This window comes from Scardinius erythrophthalmus, assembly GCF_964197995.2.
Source record: "Scardinius erythrophthalmus genome assembly, chromosome: 4".
NCBI classification, from domain to species: domain Eukaryota; kingdom Metazoa; phylum Chordata; class Actinopteri; order Cypriniformes; family Leuciscidae; genus Scardinius; species Scardinius erythrophthalmus.
The window spans coordinates 27170397-27190409 of record NC_138224.1 but is presented as its reverse complement, the minus strand read 5'-3'; the positions used below and the strand labels follow the sequence as shown (position 1 = coordinate 27190409).

The window sequence follows — 20013 nt, the reverse complement described above, 5'->3', positions numbered from 1 at the left end:
TATTATATTTTATGCACGGTTTCTATCCCTTATTGCTTTATTACTGTCACACTTGGACTCAATGAAGAAGTGCGGGTAACAAAATAACAAGAAGCTTTATTCCAATAACGATAGTATATCCAAGAAGAAAAAGCATGTGAGGCACATATAGTGTGCACTGTCCACAAACAATCACAGACAAGGACATGAAGGGAACTTAAATACACAGATGATAATGAGACAACAGCTGAAGACCATGATGATGATGACTGGCAGATGCGGGTAATGGTAGAGGAGGTGCAGGTGTGGGCCAAGGAGTGAAGAAGATGATGACAGTGACAATGAACTTAATGGTGACAATTACATTCTTCTGTCCACCATGGAACTGCTTTCTTCTTATACTTTTCTGTGTTTTTGCAATAATCTTTTTTGCAGTGTTAATAACAGCTCCACATATTTTATCATTAAATTCCTCAATATCTTCATTTTCTCATGATTACAAGAGAGGAGACAATAGCAGGTACAAAGTATGTTTATTAGAAATAAACAGAGTGGTCAGAGTCACACACACGCCACACTGGGGCGGGAGAGTGACACAGGGACTTCAATAGGCAACCGGCTGGTGAAGGGTGATGGCAGAAGTGATGATCCAAATCCAGGAAGATGACGAAGGTGAGTTGAGACGAAGACACGACGAAAACTCCACAGGAAACACAGGTCACAGCAAAAACGGGACAGGAACAAACACTGCATACACCACAAGGTTCTGACAACAGAGGACACCAGTCACAGAGACTATTCACCTTATTCCACCCTGCCCACTTTTACTTCTGTTCAGGACTTCCGTTGTAAACCACCTTCCGGTTTAGCGGACCCGCATTCAATTTCGAGGAGAACTGCAGAGAAGTCTCACTGATAAAATGTCACATAAGATAAGCTAATTTGTGCCAAATGTGCTATGTACGTGTGTACCAACAGCACAGCAATGCACTGTTTCTCGGGGTAATTTTTAAATGACTTTTAGGTGTTTATATGACCCGTCTGATCGCAGCCCGGCCGATGTGTAGTGTTTAGCCTAACGTTACATTAGGCACAAACATCTAATGTTGTAATGGTCGCAATGGTAATATTGCACGTCGATCAAACCGGTATTCTTGCAACAATTTTTCATCGCTAAAATGGTCCAAAGGGTTCTCCCTATCCCTAAAATTTTTTCTTGGCACATAATGATCTTCAGCTGGTTCCATAAATTCAGCCATGTCGTCTTATTTTTGTCCGCGTTACTCTTAAGGTTACGATTTCCAAACCTTAAGTTATACTTAGGGAAATTACCGTTAAGGGGTTTTATGCAACACTTAACGCTTTTTAAGGGATTAGTTAAGTGAAAAAAACAGCATTTAAGGGAAATTCTAAGTGTTTATGACGTTTCACTTAAAGAAACCCTTAAGTAACACTTAAGGGTTTTTTTCTGCAACACCCTTGGGTTTAAGGGAAACATAAGGGCGAACTTAAGGGAAAATTACACTTAAGGTGCTTTATGCAACCGGGCACAGACATACACCATCAATATTGAAGCTCTGATCTGTATCAGCAGCAAGAGCATATCTAAAATGTATTAAGAATCACAATTCCTATGAGAGTTGTAAGAGATGTGTAATCAGAGGCGATCATGTTGAGGGAAGAATTGTGTTCAATGAACAGGAATGCCCTTCTCGATCAGATGAAGCTTTCAGTAGAGCAGAGTACAGAAACCACCAAACCAGTGTCAGCCCCTTAATTGCTGCAGGAATTCCTTGTGTAAGCTCATTTGTATTAGATTACATGCATATGTTCATCTTAGGAGTAGTCAGACACCTCTTGAAATTCTTGACTCGTGGCCCAAAACACTGTCGTCTGTCTGTAAGGCAAAAGGAAGAGATATCCCAAAAACTACAAGCGCTGAGAGGGAAGATGCAGAGTGAATTTGCACGGCAACTCCGGGGTTTACACAAACTGGACAGGTTTGGTAGACAGGTTTGGTAAACTATGGCAGTTTTTGTTGTACACAGAACCTTTGGTGCTGAAAAAGCCCCTGGTTCAAATGTTTACCTTTTTAACATTTTGATTACAAAATGTATGCTTAATAAGCTAATAAAACTGAGTTTTTTCTTTTAAAAGAGTAATATTTTAAACAGCACACTGAACCGAGTAATATTTATGTATACATTATCTTGTGAATACCTGCATAGTAAAGAGATGATTTGTGTGAGGATCTGTATACAGTGTTTAAAGGGATGGCTCGGAGGAATGTCAACCTAGGGTCCTTTCTTTGCACCATAACCTTGAGCCAAACACCCCTCCAGAAGCCTTTTTTCCCCTTGGTCGAACATTTTTAAAGGGATAGTTCACCCAAAAATGAAAATTCTGTCATCATAGACTCACCCTCAAGTTGTTTCAAACCTGTATGAATTTATATTTTGAAAAATGTCTGTAACCAAACAGTTGATGTGTCCATTTACTTCCATAGTATTTTTTTTCCTACTATGGAAGTAAATGGACATGTCAACTGTTTGGTTACAGACATTTTTCAAAATATATTTTGTGTTCAGCAGAAAAAAGAAATTCATACAGGTTTGAAACAACTCGAGGGTGAGTCTATGATGACAGAATTTTCATTTTTGGGTGAACTATGCCTTTAAAGTTAGAGCTTATTTAGAGATATCAGCCGAATGGCTTAGTGCAGGCGCTAATGTATCCAAGTTTGTACCTCATAAATTACCCCACTAATAATGCCCGGAATGGTACCAAACTTTTATAGTACAAATAGGTTCTGTACTCATAAAACGAGGCATTGGAAAGTTTGTAAGTACATCAGGAGTTTATTTAAATAACACTTGGCTCATGCTACCGCTAACCCGAATGTCGAGGTCACTTCCGTGATTTGGGAAAAGCCCGTAAAAGTCCGGCAGAAAGCGATGCATAAGGATGTAGTGTAATTACGCCCAGTTCCAGGAATGCACTAATATTTTGTTGGTAGTACCAGTTTGCAACAATTAGTTAACACTAAGTTGTCAACACTTCAAAAAAAAAAAAAAAAACTTGGGATATATTTCTATGGAGTGTTAAATTCACTAGATTTTCCCTTACACTTGTGAGTTTTGCAAAGGACTTTTATGGGCACTAACTTTAATAATGTCGACCAAGGGAAAAAAAGCTTCTGGAGGGGTGTTTGGCTCGAGGTCATGGTGCAAAGGACCCTAGGTTGAAATTACTCCGAACCATCCCTTTAACAGGTAAGACAAAAGCAGGGCCAGAAAATTGGCAGAGGTCATTCAAACAAATCCAAAACAGCAAGGTGGTGGTGGAGCCTTCTGTAAAAGATTGTCCACTGAAGGCAAGTAAAGTTTGAACCAAGTGTAGTTTATTTAAACAATGGGAAATAAGTAGTAAAGAAAGAAAAAACAAAGACTTGACTTGAACAGACTTAACAGAAACCTTGAATGTGGACTCAACAGCAGAGGGTTACACATAGCAAGGAGATGGTCAGGCCAAAAGTGATAATATGTACATATCAAAAGGGGGGAAAGCATCAAAGTCAAAGTAAAATGAAGTGAAGTTTGCAAATAAAAGTAGTAAACATGGGCAAATCACTTCTTAAGTCAAGTCACCTTAATTTATTTAGCACTTTTAACAATATAGATGGTTTCAAAGCAGCTTTACAGTGATAATGGGAAATTAAAGTAACAGAGATTGTTTTGGCTTTAGAGCAGCTCTGGAATAAAGTTATTGTCCAAAAATAAAGTTGGTTTTGATTGATTCACTTCTGTTGCAAAGATCATTATTTATTAACTTAGAGGCCGCTTGCACGTCACCATTCTAACAGAAAACACCTAATGCGCTCCGACCTGGGGCCTGTTTCAGAAAGGAGGTTCAACCAACTCTGAGTTAAAACTTGAACTCTGAGTTGACTTACCCTGAGATGGGAAACTGAGTTTTCGGTTACAGAACAGCTGAAATGAGTTAGTTCAATCAACTCAGAGTTGACTGACTCTGAGTTAATAAGCGTGTGCACCACAACTATAAAAAGCCATTATCAATGGAGCGCAGATATTATGAGTCACCATGGCAGCGCCAGACAAGGAGAGGTCTGCATATTTCTCACCAGCAAAACTGGATGAGCTTCAGCAAGCATATGGAGAGTACGAACACATATTATTAAATATCGGCTCCGGCAGCAAAGGACAGAGAGTTAGCTAGGGAGAAAATAGTTGCTCGAGTTAATACACAAGTTTACATTTTAATAACTGTTATACAGTGTTGGGTGTAATTAATTACCAAGTAATCTAAATACTGTAATTTAATTAAAGGGATTACTCTTAGTTCTTCTGTAATTTAAAGTGAAATCTGATGTAATTGCATTAGACTATAGAACAATTCTGTATATTTAACATACATTTTTAAAAGGTATATTTTTTATGTAACCTTCTCCCTCTACACACTTTGGTCAATTCAAGAATAATTCATGCAATTGTATATTGTTTATTTAAAAGCATTAAAAGTGCAGTTCCTTGTCTCTCCTTGTATTGTTCAAGTGGTTGAGGTTGATATGGGATTTAGTAATTAGTAATAAGTAAGACCAATACTTTCTAAAGATAGTCATTATTACATTAAACTAATTACACTGTTGAAGATGTCTATTTTAGAGTAACTTACCCAACTGTTATAATATCAGAGGTGAAACTGGAAGAACAGTATGTTATTCAACCTAATTTTAATTTTCATGTAGGGGCAATCCAGCAGTTATTAAAAGAACATGGCAGCAGCTGAAAATTAAATATAAAAACATAATTCAATCAGGTAAGGCTTGAGCATATCATGGGTGTAGGCTACCTGACTTTACAAACATTTGACATATTAAATAACTAAATAGCATCCAGTGTCTAGCATTTTTCTATCCAGGAGGGACTTCAGAGCCAGTCACTCCTGAAGATCCAAGGGCCTTCATAAAATGTAAGAGGTTTACGTGTTATTTTTTATATAGGCTATTTTTTATATTTCCATTTATTTATTTTTGGGTTGGGCTTTTTTTGTTGGTCCCAACAGATTCTGATGGTAATATCTGTCTTTTGGAGCCTCCTGTCCCAACAGAACCACAGGCAGTCGTAAGTCGCCTACTCAATACACCAGAAATTATGACAAAGTGTTATAAAGTGTACTCGACCAAATGCTCATCTTCACATGACGATGGGGATAAAGAGCTTCTGCTGCCATAGAGAGGCCTACAGAGGTAATGTTAATATTATGTGTCTACACATCAAACAATCTACACATTCAGATTTTTTCACATTTTTATGTGGAGTAGCCTATAGAATCTAAGTTTAAATCAAAGTATAAACAGGTATTCGTATCTCCCCCCGCGCCCCAAGAGTGTGGAAGAACAGCAGGAGGAGGGTCCGTCAACTTCTGTTGCACAGATGAACACAGTTCAGTGATTTTCAGTAAATGCCACAGTTTAATTTGGTAGAATTTGTTTAGAACTACTTTATGTAACTCTAATATACTACTGTATTTTCAGTTGCCAGTTAAGGAGTTAAATAGACTAATAAATCATCTTAATAAAAAAATTGGGGAAAAAACAGCAGCAAAAACAGCAATGAATAAATGTACCGAAAGAATGAATTTGGTGTTTAAACACTGCTTCCTCTTTAAAAAAGGGGAGGAGACCTAAAGAAACTCTGGGTTTACCAAAGAAAACCTGCTCCCGACCAGGTTAGGTTCACAGAGTAAGTTCCCATGGTAACCTCCCATTCTGAAACAGAAAACCCAGAGTTTCCCTCATTTCAGGGTTAACATAGTCAGAGTTTTCACTAAACCTCCTTTCTGAAACAGGCCCCTGCTCATTCGCAAAACAACAGTGCCTGGTGGCTCGAGAACGCAAACTTTGAAATAAGTTTCAGCATTAATTTTTTTAGAAAAACGTTATCTCCGCATAAACCTCAAAAACAGGGGAGAGACTAGTTGACACTGCAGGACTGCGTTGTCGTCGTGTCCAGGTGCAGGTCCTTTATTTATTTTTTGGGGATTTATTGGAAGTGTTCCCAGTTCCAGCTGATTTAATCTATGCAGCCTAACACTGATGTGATGAACATGCCAAGGTGGAGCTTCACCTGTTCAGAAAAGCATATGATACAGGCCACATTTAAGATTCATGTGAACAGCATAGCAAAAAAAAAAAAAAAAAAAAAAACTGCATTTGAGCAGATAATCAGAATGGGGCCACATTCAGCTGCGACGTGAACGTAGCCTTAATTTAACACATATCCGTATTTTCTGGTGCCATTTTAAATTGCCGAGCCATTTAAAACGCTTTCCACACAAAGAACATGAATAAGTTCTCACATTTGCATGACTTTTCATATGTATTTGTAAGTGTGATTGCAAAAGAAATTCTTTATGACACCGATCACAATTAAATGATCTTCCTCCAGAGTGAATGAGCAGATGATTTCTGAAATTGCTCCTTTTTGTAAACCTCTTGCCACACTCTAAACACTGCATTTTCTTTCCAGAATGAGTTTGCAAATGACGTTTTAGGTCTCTTTGATAAGTGAAACTCATCTCACACTGAAGACGCGTGAAGGGCTTGTCTCCAGTGTGAACTCTCATGTGAGTCTTAAGGATTTTTTTGAATCGGAAACTTTTTCCACACTGGTGGCATTTATAAGGCTTCTTTCTGTTGTGTCTGGATGTAAGATGTCTGTTAAGGCTTTTCAGGGAGCGGCAACATCTTCCACACTCATGACATATAAAACAGTTCTCTCTTGAGTGAATCCTCATGTGCTGATTAAGGGTTGCTTGACGTCTGAAACTCTTTCCACACTGATCACATGTGAATGGCCTCTCTCCAGTGTGACGGTTCATGTGATATCTAAGATTTATCCCCCGTGTGAAGCCATTCCCACATAGTTTACAGGTGAAAGGACTCTCTCCAGTGTGATTTCTCATGTGGACGTCAAGGGATTTTTTATATGTGAAACTCTGTCCACACTGAGTGCATGTGTAAGGCTTCTCTCCAGTGTGAAGTCTCATGTGGAGTTTAAGGTTTCCTTTTTCAGTAAAACTTTTCCCACACTGATGACATTCAAAACAGTTCTCTCTTGAGTGAATCTTAATGTGGTTATTAAGGGTTATTTTACGTCTAAAATTCTTTCCACACTGATCACATCTGAATGGCTTCTCTCCATTGTGAATGTTCATGTGATATCTAAGGTTTAGTGCTACCGTGAAACACTTTCCACACAGTTTGCAAGTGTAAGGTTTCTCTCCGGTGTGAATTCTTATGTGCCTGTCAAGGGCACCTTTTTGAGTGAAGCTCTTTCCACATTGTTGGCAGGTGTAAGGCTTCTCTCCATTGTGAATTGCCATGTGGACTTTAAGGTTTCCTTTTTGAGTAAAACCCTTTCCACACTGTCGGCAGATGAAAGGCTTCTCTTCATTGTGAATTGCCATGTGGACTCTAAGGTCTTCAGGTTGATTGAAACTCGTTCCACACTTAAAGCAGTAGAAAGCATTCTCTCCATTGTGAATTCCCATGTGAACTCTAAGGTCTTCAGGTTGATTGAAACCCATTCCACATTCAAAGCAGGTGAAATAATATCCAGTCCGTGTCTTCTGAGCTCTTTTTCGTGAGGAAGTCTTTTCAGTCTGCAAGGAACTACATGATTTTTCTCGAGTTATGAAAGCATTATGTTTCTCTTCCATATCAATCAGGACTTTACTCTCATCTTTCAGTGGCATTTCTCCATTGTGAATTTCCATGTGGACTCTAAGGTCTTCAGGCTGATTGAAACTCGTTCCACACTCAAAGCAGGTGAAATAAAATCCAGTTTGTCTCTTCTGAGCTCTTTTTCGTGAGGAAGTCTTTTCAGTCTGCAAGGAACTACATGATTTTTCTTGCACTATGAAAGCATTGTGTTTCTCATACTGATCTTTCTCTTTCATTTCATTCAGGTCTTCACTCCCCTCTTTCATTGGCATCAGGTCTAAGACAAAAAAAGACAAATAAAAGTTAACCCCAGTTTAATGGCACAAAGCAACAGACACAAAAATATTTAGACATGTAAAACATCAAAACCTAACATAAAGCGTCAAAACCAAAAACATCCCATAACTACTAAGCTATTGAAAGAGGCGTACGTGTCAGAACCTCTTCTCAATTTTGTCAACTCTGTTCTTTATTTAGAACACGTCTCAAAAACATTCAAACTGGCAGATCACACAAAAAACATTGTCGCCCAGTAGAGCTGGGGTGCGTTTCCCGAAAGCATCGTTGGCCAACTATGGTCGCAAGTTCCGTCGTTACCAATAGAGTTCAATGGACATTGCGATGAACTTGCGACCATAGTTGGCCAACGATGCTTTCGGGAAACGCACCCCTGGGCGATTTTTTCCCCTAAAAAAATCTGCGATTTTTTATAAAAAACTCGATTTACGATTCGATTGAATTTTTTTTTTTTTTTTAAACAAAATAACTGTGAACTGTAAATATATTTTAAAAATATATATTTATTGTATTTAATTAAAGTGCATCAACATAAACAAAATTTTGTTTGTCTGTTATGATAGTCACTGTCAGATTACACGATTTTGACTCCTAAAAATCTTGTCATGTCGTGGACAAGAAACATGTCAGACTACACGTTTTACGACCAGTCATCTCGAGCCGTCTCACTCACTCACTCGCGCGCACACACACACACACACACACACTCACTCGCACATACACACTCACATGCACGCACTCTCTCTCTCTATCTCTCTCTCTCTCTCTCTCTCTCTCTCACACACACACACACACACACACACACTCACTTCACTCACTCTCGCGCACACACAGTCACACTCACTTGCTCACTCACTCTCTCGCGAACACACACTCTCACTCACTCGCTCACTCACTCTCGCTCACACACACAGTCACACTCACTCACTCGCACGCCGTCGCGAGTAATAATTTTTATTAATTAAAAAATTAAACATGCTAGTCTTTTTGTCGTGATGTCGTAAAGCATCGAGGGCTGCGCCGCAGGGAGCGTTCTACGGAAAACCTGAAGGAAGATTTGGCGAATGCAAAATTTATGTATTGTACGCTATATAGAAGAGGGGGAGAAAAAAAAATCTAAAAAATAGATTTTTTGAAAATATGAATCGATTTGACCTACCAACTCGATTTTTAAATCAAATCTATTTTTTTCTCCAGCCCTATCGCCCAGGGGAACTGGTTAACTACAGACAGATCTTAAATCTGACATTGATGTCTACACAGTATTAGAAAAATGTCCTCTCAACTATGATCAGTCATGCAAAGTAATCGTATGTGTAAAATAAATTCAGCCAGGATTTAATCCCTATTGCAGCACAGAAACTATGCTTATTAAAGTTACATCTTTCATTAACACAGACCCCAACATTCTCTTAGATTCATAGAATGAATTGTGAGTGGCAGTGGGCCAAATCTTTAAGTTGCTGTTATTTAATGTTTGTTGACCAAATAGCTCAATACCAGAGGCAACACAAAATGCAAAGATGTGTAAAATAAAACGTCATCATGTTTTAAAGAAGAGTGGCTTGATTAAATGGTGGAAATAACTGACGATAAACAGAGCAACGTACCACAGGTGAAGCGTGCAAACTCAAAATACCTGTTACGTCAGTTTTAGTGGTGGAACAGATCACAAAATTCACGGATAATTTTTCAATCAGGAAAAAAAAAAAAATATATATATATATATAAATGTGTGTGTGCATGTTCACACATTATTTAAAACAAGTGATCAGTCAGTAATAAAATAAGAACAAATACACAAATTACAATTTGTGTTTGATTGAACTGGTCTGATTCAAGATTGCGCCTGTGTGTTTGGCATGCCGTCTGATGCTCTCGCGTTTGCTTATCTGGTTGTTTGCTGTGTCTCTAAACTGCTGTACGTTTATAGTCTACGACCATCAAGCTCTCCTAAACATCCACATCTCTGATGGACTAGGGCTGGGTCTTTTCTTTTCTACATTTTAAAGTATACACTCAAAAATATACGTATTCATAAGTGATTAATTTTTTTCTTTTATTTAGAACTTCTGGGCAAATGTTTGATTATGAATGTAGAAATATAAAATAATGAAATATAAAACACTTTTCAAAAACAAATGATTATAGGCCCAACATAAAATATTGCTATATAAAATGTAAACATTGCACGTTCAAGTGAAAAATGTAACAGTAATTTAAGGCTCACAACATAAATAAAATATTACAAGAAAACAAACCACACCTTTAACTGTAAATTATTGAATAAAGCCCCAACATAAAATATTGGTGTATAAAATACCAAATGTAAACACTGTACTTTAAGTTCACAAATAAAAAGCTACAAATAAAAAAAATACACTCCAGGTTAGAATTATAGACCCCTTTTGCGCGGACGTCACAGTTATGTCACGGCGCTAGCTGGAGGCAAAACAAACGGAAAACTGGAGGCTGCCAATACAAACCAGAACAGATCATAATAAGGAGCTTAAATTATTATTTTTATTATTAAATGTCATCTTCTTGTGTTGTTGGGTGCAATAATCGATGAAAAATGAGTATGCTGCATCTGGAATTTTTATTTCTAGAAAATATTCATATCATTAAAATTGCACCGTAGTGTCACTCTTTACATTGTCGTCTTCTTGGCGCTGGCTAGGAAGAACTGCGGATCGTCCCACACAAGTCTTTACATGACCATTCAGCACATAGTTATAGGCATCTAAAGATTTATATGTCCTCAGTTTCTCTTTACCCTCGGTTTCTCTATCGGGTAGGTGTAGAAGTCAGGCCACTCAACCGGAGGTAGCGTTGACGTTAATCCTGTCAGATTGTCCATTGACTGAGGCCCCGTCCACACTACTGCGTTTTCGTTTAAAAACGGAGACCTTTTGCTCCGTTTGCACCTCCTGTCCACACTGAAACGACAAAAACGGAGACCCAAAACGGAAAAATTTTGAAACTGCCGACCCGTTTTTCGTTTTGAATCTCCGGAGGGCGTTTTAGTGTGGACGGGTCAAAACGGAGGACTTTAGAAACGATGACGCAGAAGCTCACGTTCGGCTCTATGATTGGGTGTCATCGGTCATGGCGTATCCTTCCCTTCCTTCCCTAAATTCTGCATTTTACAATGCTATAACTGCCGATTCGATCGATCTTTGACAATTCTCGTGTGCAGCGGTAACGTTAGCTACTTTCTTCTTCATCAGATCTGAGGAATAATCTCTCCGTTTCCTGTTTACACCGGCACGCGCATGCCCAGTGTTGGTGAATGGTCACGTGATCCGCGTTTTAATGTGGACGGAGATCAATTCTAATACGCAGCTAAAACGCTCGTGTGGACGGAGATCGTATTCGTTTTAATTCTCCGTTTCTAAATGAAAACGCAGTAGTGTGGACGGGGCCTGAGCGTGTACGGTCATCTGGTTCCGTCCGTTAAAATTAACTTTTGGAAATAACAATCGCGGTCCTGGACAGTGAGTGACCTTGCACATTAAGACAAAATCGGATTTTCTCCAGTCATTGTTAAAAAACAAGCTAACAAAACTTGAAAACTAGCGTTAGTGAAGCGGCCAGAGGGATCTTTCTGCCTCCAGCTAAGCTCCGCCCACACAAATACGTCACCGTGTTTACCAACTGTAAAAGGGTCTATAGCATCATATGAAAACTAAAGTCCCACAACCAATATCAATATTTGACAACAATGCTTCAAAATGTTTGGCCTGTCTTGCCAAATCTCAGGGAGCTACTTTTATAGGTTGAAAGCCAGGACAACAAGTTGGTCAACTCTTTCTGGTGTAAGTGCTGACCTTTGGCACGTTACAATGTTCCCACTTGTACTAAATGCCTGCTCTGAGGAGGCACTTGTGGCAGGGATGCACAGGTATTTTTTAGGCAGGAATGGTCTGTCTAGGGGTGATTTACCGCCCTCCATATTCTACTAAGGATTTTACACAGCAATTTACTGAAGTTATCGGCAATATTGCTACTAATTATGATCGCTTCCTACTGGTGAGCGATTTTAATATTCATGTTTTCTGTCTGTCTAATCCATTGTCACAGGAGTTCCTTAATCTAATTGATGCTTTTAATCTATCACAGTGGATCAAAGACTCTACAAGATCCAACGAATGGCCCTGAATATGAGTACTCTCTTATGGATTTGATGTTACTGATATTGTCAGATTTTCTGCTCTGATCATAAGCCTATTTTATTCTCACCGTCTCTTCTGGATATCTCTCAACTTTCTATTACACTTGTAACATTGTCTCGGTTCTACTCTCCACAGTTTAGCACAAACTTCTATCTGTGCTTTGCTGAACTTTGCTCACAGTTGCACTTGGATCAACCATTATCTGACCTGGATGCGGATCAACATCTTAGTCTTTTAAATTTGGGCCTGGCTTGAGGTAGCAAATGTGACTGCTCCCCTTAAGCCTCACAAGTGCAAACCAAAACTGTGGAAAAATTCTGACACCCGTCACCAAAGACAAATTTGTAGAAAGGCAGAACGCAAATGGAAAAGGGACGGGCTGCATGTCTCTTTCCAAATGTTCAAAGACTCTCAAACATCTTACCAGAATACTGCCAAGTCTGTGAAAGCTGCTTATTTTTCTACCTTAAGTGAATCCAATCACTCTAAATCAAAGGTTCTTTCTTCAGTTATTGAGTCTGTTGTAAATCCTTCTGTTAACACATTGTCTGTTGCCTCTGATGCTCTATGTAAAGGCTTTGTGAGATTTTTTATTAACAAAATTACTAACTTAAGACTAAGCGTCAGCCTAACTTAACTGTTTCTCAATCTTGTCATCTTGTATCTTCTTTTGGGGACACCAGACACTGAAGGAAGTGATTGTCAAGCTCAAACATTCATTTTGTTAGGGTGACCAACCGTCCTGTTTTCCCAGGACATGTCCTGTTTTCACGTCCTGTCCTGGCCGTCCTGTCTGTTTTTTATAAAGTGATGAAAATGTCCCGGTTTTCATTATTTTTCATTGGGCCATTAAGCGTGTACTTTAAATATACGCTTGCCTTTGCACACAAAACATATGAAACCGGCTTTGGCTTCGCCCCGTCTTGTTATAATCAGCGTGTTCCTCAATCTGATTCCGCAGCGGCAAGCAGAGAGCACGTCAGAAAACAGAGGTGTGTGTGTGTGTGTGTGTGTGTGTGTGTGTGTTCATCTCAGCCTCATTGGTCTGTCACTGCTTGTCATTTCAAATATTCTGACATTGACCAATCAAATCAAAGTAGGCGGACTTTACGTTCACAGAATTTTAGCAGCGTGACTCGACGCTTCAGTTTGCGGTCAAGTGCGAGGTAAGATGTAAGTAGCTAACAGCGTAAAAAAAAGCCCAAATGTAAATTCACAGATGATTTACAGAGAAAATTCCTGCGTTTTCATTTCGGTCGGGATCCGTGTAAAGCAGAATGCATGAACAGCAAAGCTGGCACGCACGTGTCAGTGTCAAATACAGGTGCTAGCGACCTAGAAGCCCACATAAAGAAAGTATAGGCTACAAGAGAACAACAGGAGGACAGGTGTTTTTTTTCACTTAGTGTAGTAGATTTTTTATTTTAGCAGTAGATTTTTAACCTATGCTTATGGCAATGAAAAGAAATAGTGTCATCGTGTAAAAAGGTGTTAAAAGCTAAACCTTTTTTTTTTATAGTATTCTATTTTTGCGGGCCAAACATTGAATGGAAAGGATGTATTCCTTTATGTATTAAAGTACAATAACATAGGTTGTGGCCTATGTCACAACAAGGTTGTGAATGCATTTGTCAAGTATTTTTTGATGCATTCACCCCCAGCCACGCCCCCACCCCCTTAACCACGCCTCCTCAAACCACGCCCTGCCCATCAACCACGCCCCCGTCCTGTTTCCTGAAAACTAAAATATGGTCACCCTAATTTTGTCCTAACGATATCATTCACCCGAGATTTTTTAAATTAATTATTGATTTGATTGGGCCAGGTATGGCATTTCTTATCAACAAGTGCCTCCAAACGGGTCTGTTACTGCCAATCGTAAAGTGGCTACGGTCACTCCTCTGCTCAAGAAGCCTTCACTAGATCCTTTTGTTTAAAAAAAAAAATCTTGCATCAAAATAAGTGTATTGTGATTGTCAAAACATTTTAGTAACTAAACAGAATTTTATTTTGTTTAGTGACATCATGTTACAATGTTTATTTTTTTTCTGGTCAGCTATGGTTTTTATTGCTTGAAACAAATTTCATTTCAATTCAATTCAATTCTTGTGATTTAATTCAATATTGACTCATTTGGATAAATATTAGGTACACAAGATAGGCGTAAATTTTAGATAAAGAAAAAAAAAACCTCACCTAATGCTGTAAACATACATAGAGCCCTTTCAGCTGGTAGTATCATTTAAGGTTAAAAATAACTCAAATTAAATATAGCCTAATGCGTTTTTTATTATAACAACTTGTTATTGTTATGACGTTATTTCGTCTCGTTTAGTCGCGTTATTATTTTGCAGTATTTCTGTTTCCCGTGTCTCACTTCAGGGAATGCATTGCATTGCACAGACGCAGGCGATGTAATTTCCTCAAGCCCCACTTGCGGAATTATTTAGAAGATGCAGCTGCGGTGAGTTAGCGTAAACAACAACAAACAAAGTTAAGTCTGATGCCCGTTTCATACATACTCCGTCTGCATGCGGTGTGGTGTATGCGGTGCAGGAGCAGCATGCGCTAGGGCTGCACGATTAACCTTTATCGCATCGATATTGAGGTTTTAACTCCCGCAATAACCTAACCTCAGGAGTCTGAGGTTTTTTCCCCCACCTCTGACATTTGAGTGACAAACCTATTAGCCAATCAAAATGGTCGAATCTCGCGTTCCTGGCTTGCTGGCCAATTAGAAATGGCAATGGAAAGTTACAAGGTTGTATGCAGTGCACCGTATTTCTGTCAGCAGCAAAGCAGCTAACACACAACGTGTAGGCTACCTCGAATTGTGCCAATAGAAAAAGCTTGTAACTGCGCAGAAATGGCCGAAATATGCGACCATTTTTTGAGAATGTGCGAGTTAAAATTTTATGTGGTCGCATTTGTGCGAGTGCATGGTCATGTAGCCTACTAAGTTAAATTCACGCATGAATTTTCTGCATTGAACTTGTTTTAGCGCCCGCCAAAGTGAATTTTTGTCCCGCCAAAGTATTATTTGATCGGTGAGTAATGTAGATGAACTGCTGCGCTTGTGAGTGACAGGGCGCATGTTTAACAGAACGAGCAGAGAGAGAGCCGGTCGCGCGCGCGCGCATTCTCTCTCTCTCTCTCTCTCTCTTCGGAGCCTGGCGAAAGTAAACAAGACTTCACAGTCTCCAAACTAAGCGCTGTCTTGCTCTCTCTCCCTCGCACAAAATAAATCGACACGGTGGTAAAAGGTCGGAAGACCAAAGTTTCATGTGGATCATTCGGAGATTTTTTTTCCCCCTGAATTACCGCTGGGTGTGAATTGTGCTAAATAAATTGAACTCAAAAGCGTTCCGGACATTTAACTGACAAAAAAAAAACTCTTTAATTAAACGAAAAAAATATCCAGTGATGAAATGTTTTCTGTGTTGACAGAAATCTTGGATGTCCATGTCCTAACTGCTGGGATAATCACACAACGCGCATGACACGTCCAATTCGCGAACTAATGACTCCTTTGAACCGATTCATTTTAATGAATGGTTAAAACAACTGATCTTTCCAACAGTGAACTCAGGAGACGTCTGAATCGGTGTATAACTAATCAGTAACACTTTACAATAAGGTTATATTTATTACATAAATTACATAAAAAGTACAGTTTTAAGCTTTAAAATAAATAAAACCAAAAAAATCGAAAATCGCACCGCAATCGCAATATTTGTCAGAAAAACCGCAATTAGGTTTTTTCTCAAAATCGTGCAGCCCTAGCATGCGCTATATATAGTGCTTTCACATATGCTGCGTTTGCAATGCGCAACTGATCCAACGGCTGGACCACAAACACATACTCACTATTTTTATTTCAAATCCAGAAGTTATCAGCTACTTTTGTACACATAGACACTCTTTAATAGACGTAATTCACTTTTAAGCACAATTTAAACAACGTATTATTCAATGCATTACTTTATATAGATTTATATATTAAGTTGCTCAAGCAAGTGGTAAAATATTTAACCATGTACTTATATTTAAAATCGCAAACATGTTAAATTAAAACTTAAAATTGCATTTTTTGATTTAATACAATAAATCTTGCATGTCACAAAGAACTTGTTTTTCCACCTCCACGAATAAGACGAGTGTTACTTTTCTGTTTGCTATTTTTTGCTATTTTTCCATAGTGGTACACTATATTGACTGGGTTAAATAGAATTGCATTACTAAAAAGAGACTAAAATACAATTTTCATTGACTAAAACTAGACTAAATGTCATCAGTTTTCGTCAACTAAAACTAGTCAAAAATAGTCATAGATAATTCTGACTAAAATAAGACTAAACAGCTCAGACTTTTAGTCGACTGAAACTTGACTAGACTAAAAAAAAAAAAGAGTATGAACATGACTAAAACTAATAAAAACTAAAATGACAGCTTGACACAAAGACTAGACTAAAACTAAAATTAAAACAGGCCGCCAAAAACAACACTACTTATAAGAAGAGATGAATACTAAATAACAAAGTTACAAAGTCTAAGAGTAGTATTCAGGTACAAAAATTAATAATTAAGCCTAAATGTAAAATAACACTATTTGTTCACTGTAGAAATTAAATAGTTTCATCTTTTTTAAAACTGTATTTTGTTTAATTAACATTAATGACACCAACAAAAGTAGGAATATTAGGTGTGTGCACTGCTGCCACTTAAGACCGAATGCACGGACCGAAAAAACTGACAGACATCCGGTTTCTTTCTCTGTTCACTTATGACAAACAAGAGAATACTTGCAGAGACGGGCATTTAGACACAATTTTGTGATTATGTGTCCGTTAAAGGGCAAGGATATGGCGTTATTTTCCTGTCAAATGTCAAGGGGTCTTGATTTATTCCATGTGCGGTTCAACATCAACCAATAAGATCCCATGTACGATGTCGCGTTTTCATTGGTCAGTCGTTGAAGCCTATTTCTGATTGGTTGTTGCCGTTTTGACAGCGTTTATGCCAAGAGCAAAGAGAAACAAATCGAAGAGAAGAGTACTTAGGCATGCGCGAACGCACGGGACACAGTCGAAGCACATACACGCTTACTTTAAGCTAAGAGGAGAGATTCGCGATTGCACTGAACACATTTTAAGTGCAGGCATATTCTCTGAGCGAGCCCAGAGAAAATTCTTACAAGAGCAGCGTGTATCTGAGAGTGCGCGCCCAGTTTCAACGCGTGAGCAGAGAGATTCGCACTTGCGCATTATATTAATGTACTTTCGCACTACAATAATGCGCTCTCGACATTTGACAGCAAAATAACGCCATACAAGGAATCGTGAAAGAGGAATCAATTCGCTGTTCAAGCACCATCTGAAATGTGTGTGTGTGTGTCTCTCTCTCTGAGCGCTTTCGGGTGCGTGCGACTGTGAGCACATAATGAGTCCCGATTTTCGCCTCTTTTTCTGCATTTAAACTGTTTGGCATCTAAACTCTTGAGTAGTTTTGCTAGCAACTGAAGGGCCTTTGCACTTCATGCCCCGAAATTGTGGAATTTTCTTCCAACAGGGACACACCAAGCCGTCGGGCCGTTTTTGAGTGTCGGCCAACTTAAGTTTTTTCTGTGAGTGCCACAAATATCTTCATAATAACATTAGCGGAGTGGAATAAAGAACGTGACCAGCATGATTGATATTCAAAACAGTAAGCAAACACTGCTTTGTTTATGATTTGTATACCTGCAGTCTAAGTTTTGATTTCCCTTTTTGAACGATGAATATAAACAAATATGATCTGCTTAAATAGACAGCCATCTCCTTTAGACGCAGGCGCAGAATGCTGATATAGTTGATAGCAGGGATTAAAGTGAAAAAAAATCTTCTGACTGAAATTTTTTTTGTAGGCCAAGTCATATTCCTTTAACTTTTTAAATAGTCGAGACCAATTGCGTTTTAAGGGGAGACGTTTTAAACCGCTTTAATATTGCCATTAGGCGTATTTTAAAAGCTATATTTTAATCTATGAAAACCAGGCATGGAACATACTAATATAATTAATAATTTGTATATATATATATATATATATATATATATATATATATATATATATAAAATATTATATATATATATATATATATATATATATATATATATATATATATATATATATATATATATATATATATATATGCAAATTATAACACGTTTACACAAAATTTGTTAACACACAAGTAAGTTACTTTTCCCCTTTACTTAACATAAATTGTAAGAATATGACTAATAGTAAAGACTAGTAGGGCGATTCCACAGTTTAGGGCTAACTGCAAGGACAACAGCCTGCAAAAATCAATCTTCATGGAGAAAGCCATTGTCCTCAGGTTAACATCCTGAGAAAACCTGGGGTACAGCTGTGTGAAAGGCAGGATAAATTTGGCAATGGTAAACTAGTAAACTTTGATCAAAGTTGAGCTTATTTCAAATTTAACGTATGTAACATGGACGGAAAAACAATGTAAGTTCAAGCAAAAAGTGTACTTAATCTAATTCAGTTTAATTAAATTCTGGTTGAATCCCAGTTCATGTTTTACTTTGTTCCTAATTTGGTATAGTTATGAGTCATGCATTGTGTATGGTTCACAAAACTGGTAATAGGACTTCCATGCAGGCAGGGTGGCCATCTAATATTATCTGTTCTATAAACTTAAAGGTGCATTTTTTAGTCTGGTATGTTCATAAACTGAAAGCCAGCAAAATACTAACTAATACCACAGGTATATTTGTCAAATTTATTTGCCAAATGTAGAAGACAAAGGAATTCCTACAAGTGTGCTAAGTTATAACGTGTGTAACGTGGACGGAAAAAATTAAACAATCCTGCAAGATTGCCTCTGTAACACAAAATAATACCATTTCATGAAAACTGGCAAAGAACAGAACAAGTTCATAACACATTAAAATAACCTGTCATCATACTATCAAATTTAAAGATCTTACAGATTGTGTTAACGCACTATTAACGTGTTAACTTCGTCAGCCTAAGCTATATTCTTACGAACATTGGACAGAAAAAAAAAATCATCAAAAAAAAAACAAAACAGAAAAATGTCATTGACGATGTTGACTTTCATGAACAGCTTATTGAGTCAAAAATACGCAGAAAACAACGTTGGAAGTTGGACAGACTGAAAATTTTCGTCTAATTTACGAACAAGATGTGCAGAATCCGTCAAAATGTATAAAACCACCATTCATGCATGCTCTTTCACGATGAACGACGCTCTCGGTCCGAAACCACTCGCAATCATCCGACTTGCACACTCTTTTATCCTTTCTCATCACAATAATCCTATTTAATGTTTACTTAACCAAAGTTTACCACGTTCGTATCATTTTAACGTTCGTAACCTTTTGGACAGAATCCACAAACTTACCCACAGTCGTCGAAATCCGTGAAATCCTTTTAACTCTTCCTCCCGCGCAGAGCGACCGTGACCTAGACAATCTTATTTCTGACATGAGAACCGTTAAGACATTAGGAGATGGGAATTCAGCGTCAGAATAAAATGTTCGAGCGTTATGATTTTTGGACAGAAAATCTCTGCCCCTGTTTTATCCCGATTTATTAACTATTTATCATGTGGAAACGAATATGAGAATTTAACCCACACAAGATGGTTTTATCGTTATGCTACTGATAGAATTACATGGAAAAATTATATCTCCGCTTCCTTTAGAATCATAGTTTAACGTGCGTAACTGCTTGGACAGAAAGTGTAACGAACGTTAGTAAATGTTTCCATTGCATCGTGGTGGATTAAGG

At 38.1% G+C, this 20013-nt stretch overlaps 1 protein-coding gene across 1 annotated transcript in view; it reads right to left on the bottom strand.

The window, feature by feature from the left end:
- Positions 1 to 20013, bottom strand: part of LOC308689276 (uncharacterized protein) — a gene marked incomplete at its 3' end in the record, with an annotated part of 36958 nt that overhangs the window by 8438 nt on the left and 8507 nt on the right. Inside the window, exon 3 of the mRNA XM_081362930.1 lies at positions 6276 to 8000. Within this exon, the coding sequence (XP_081219056.1) occupies positions 6276 to 8000 (1725 nt within the window). The remainder of the gene's footprint in view (positions 1 to 6275; positions 8001 to 20013) is intronic.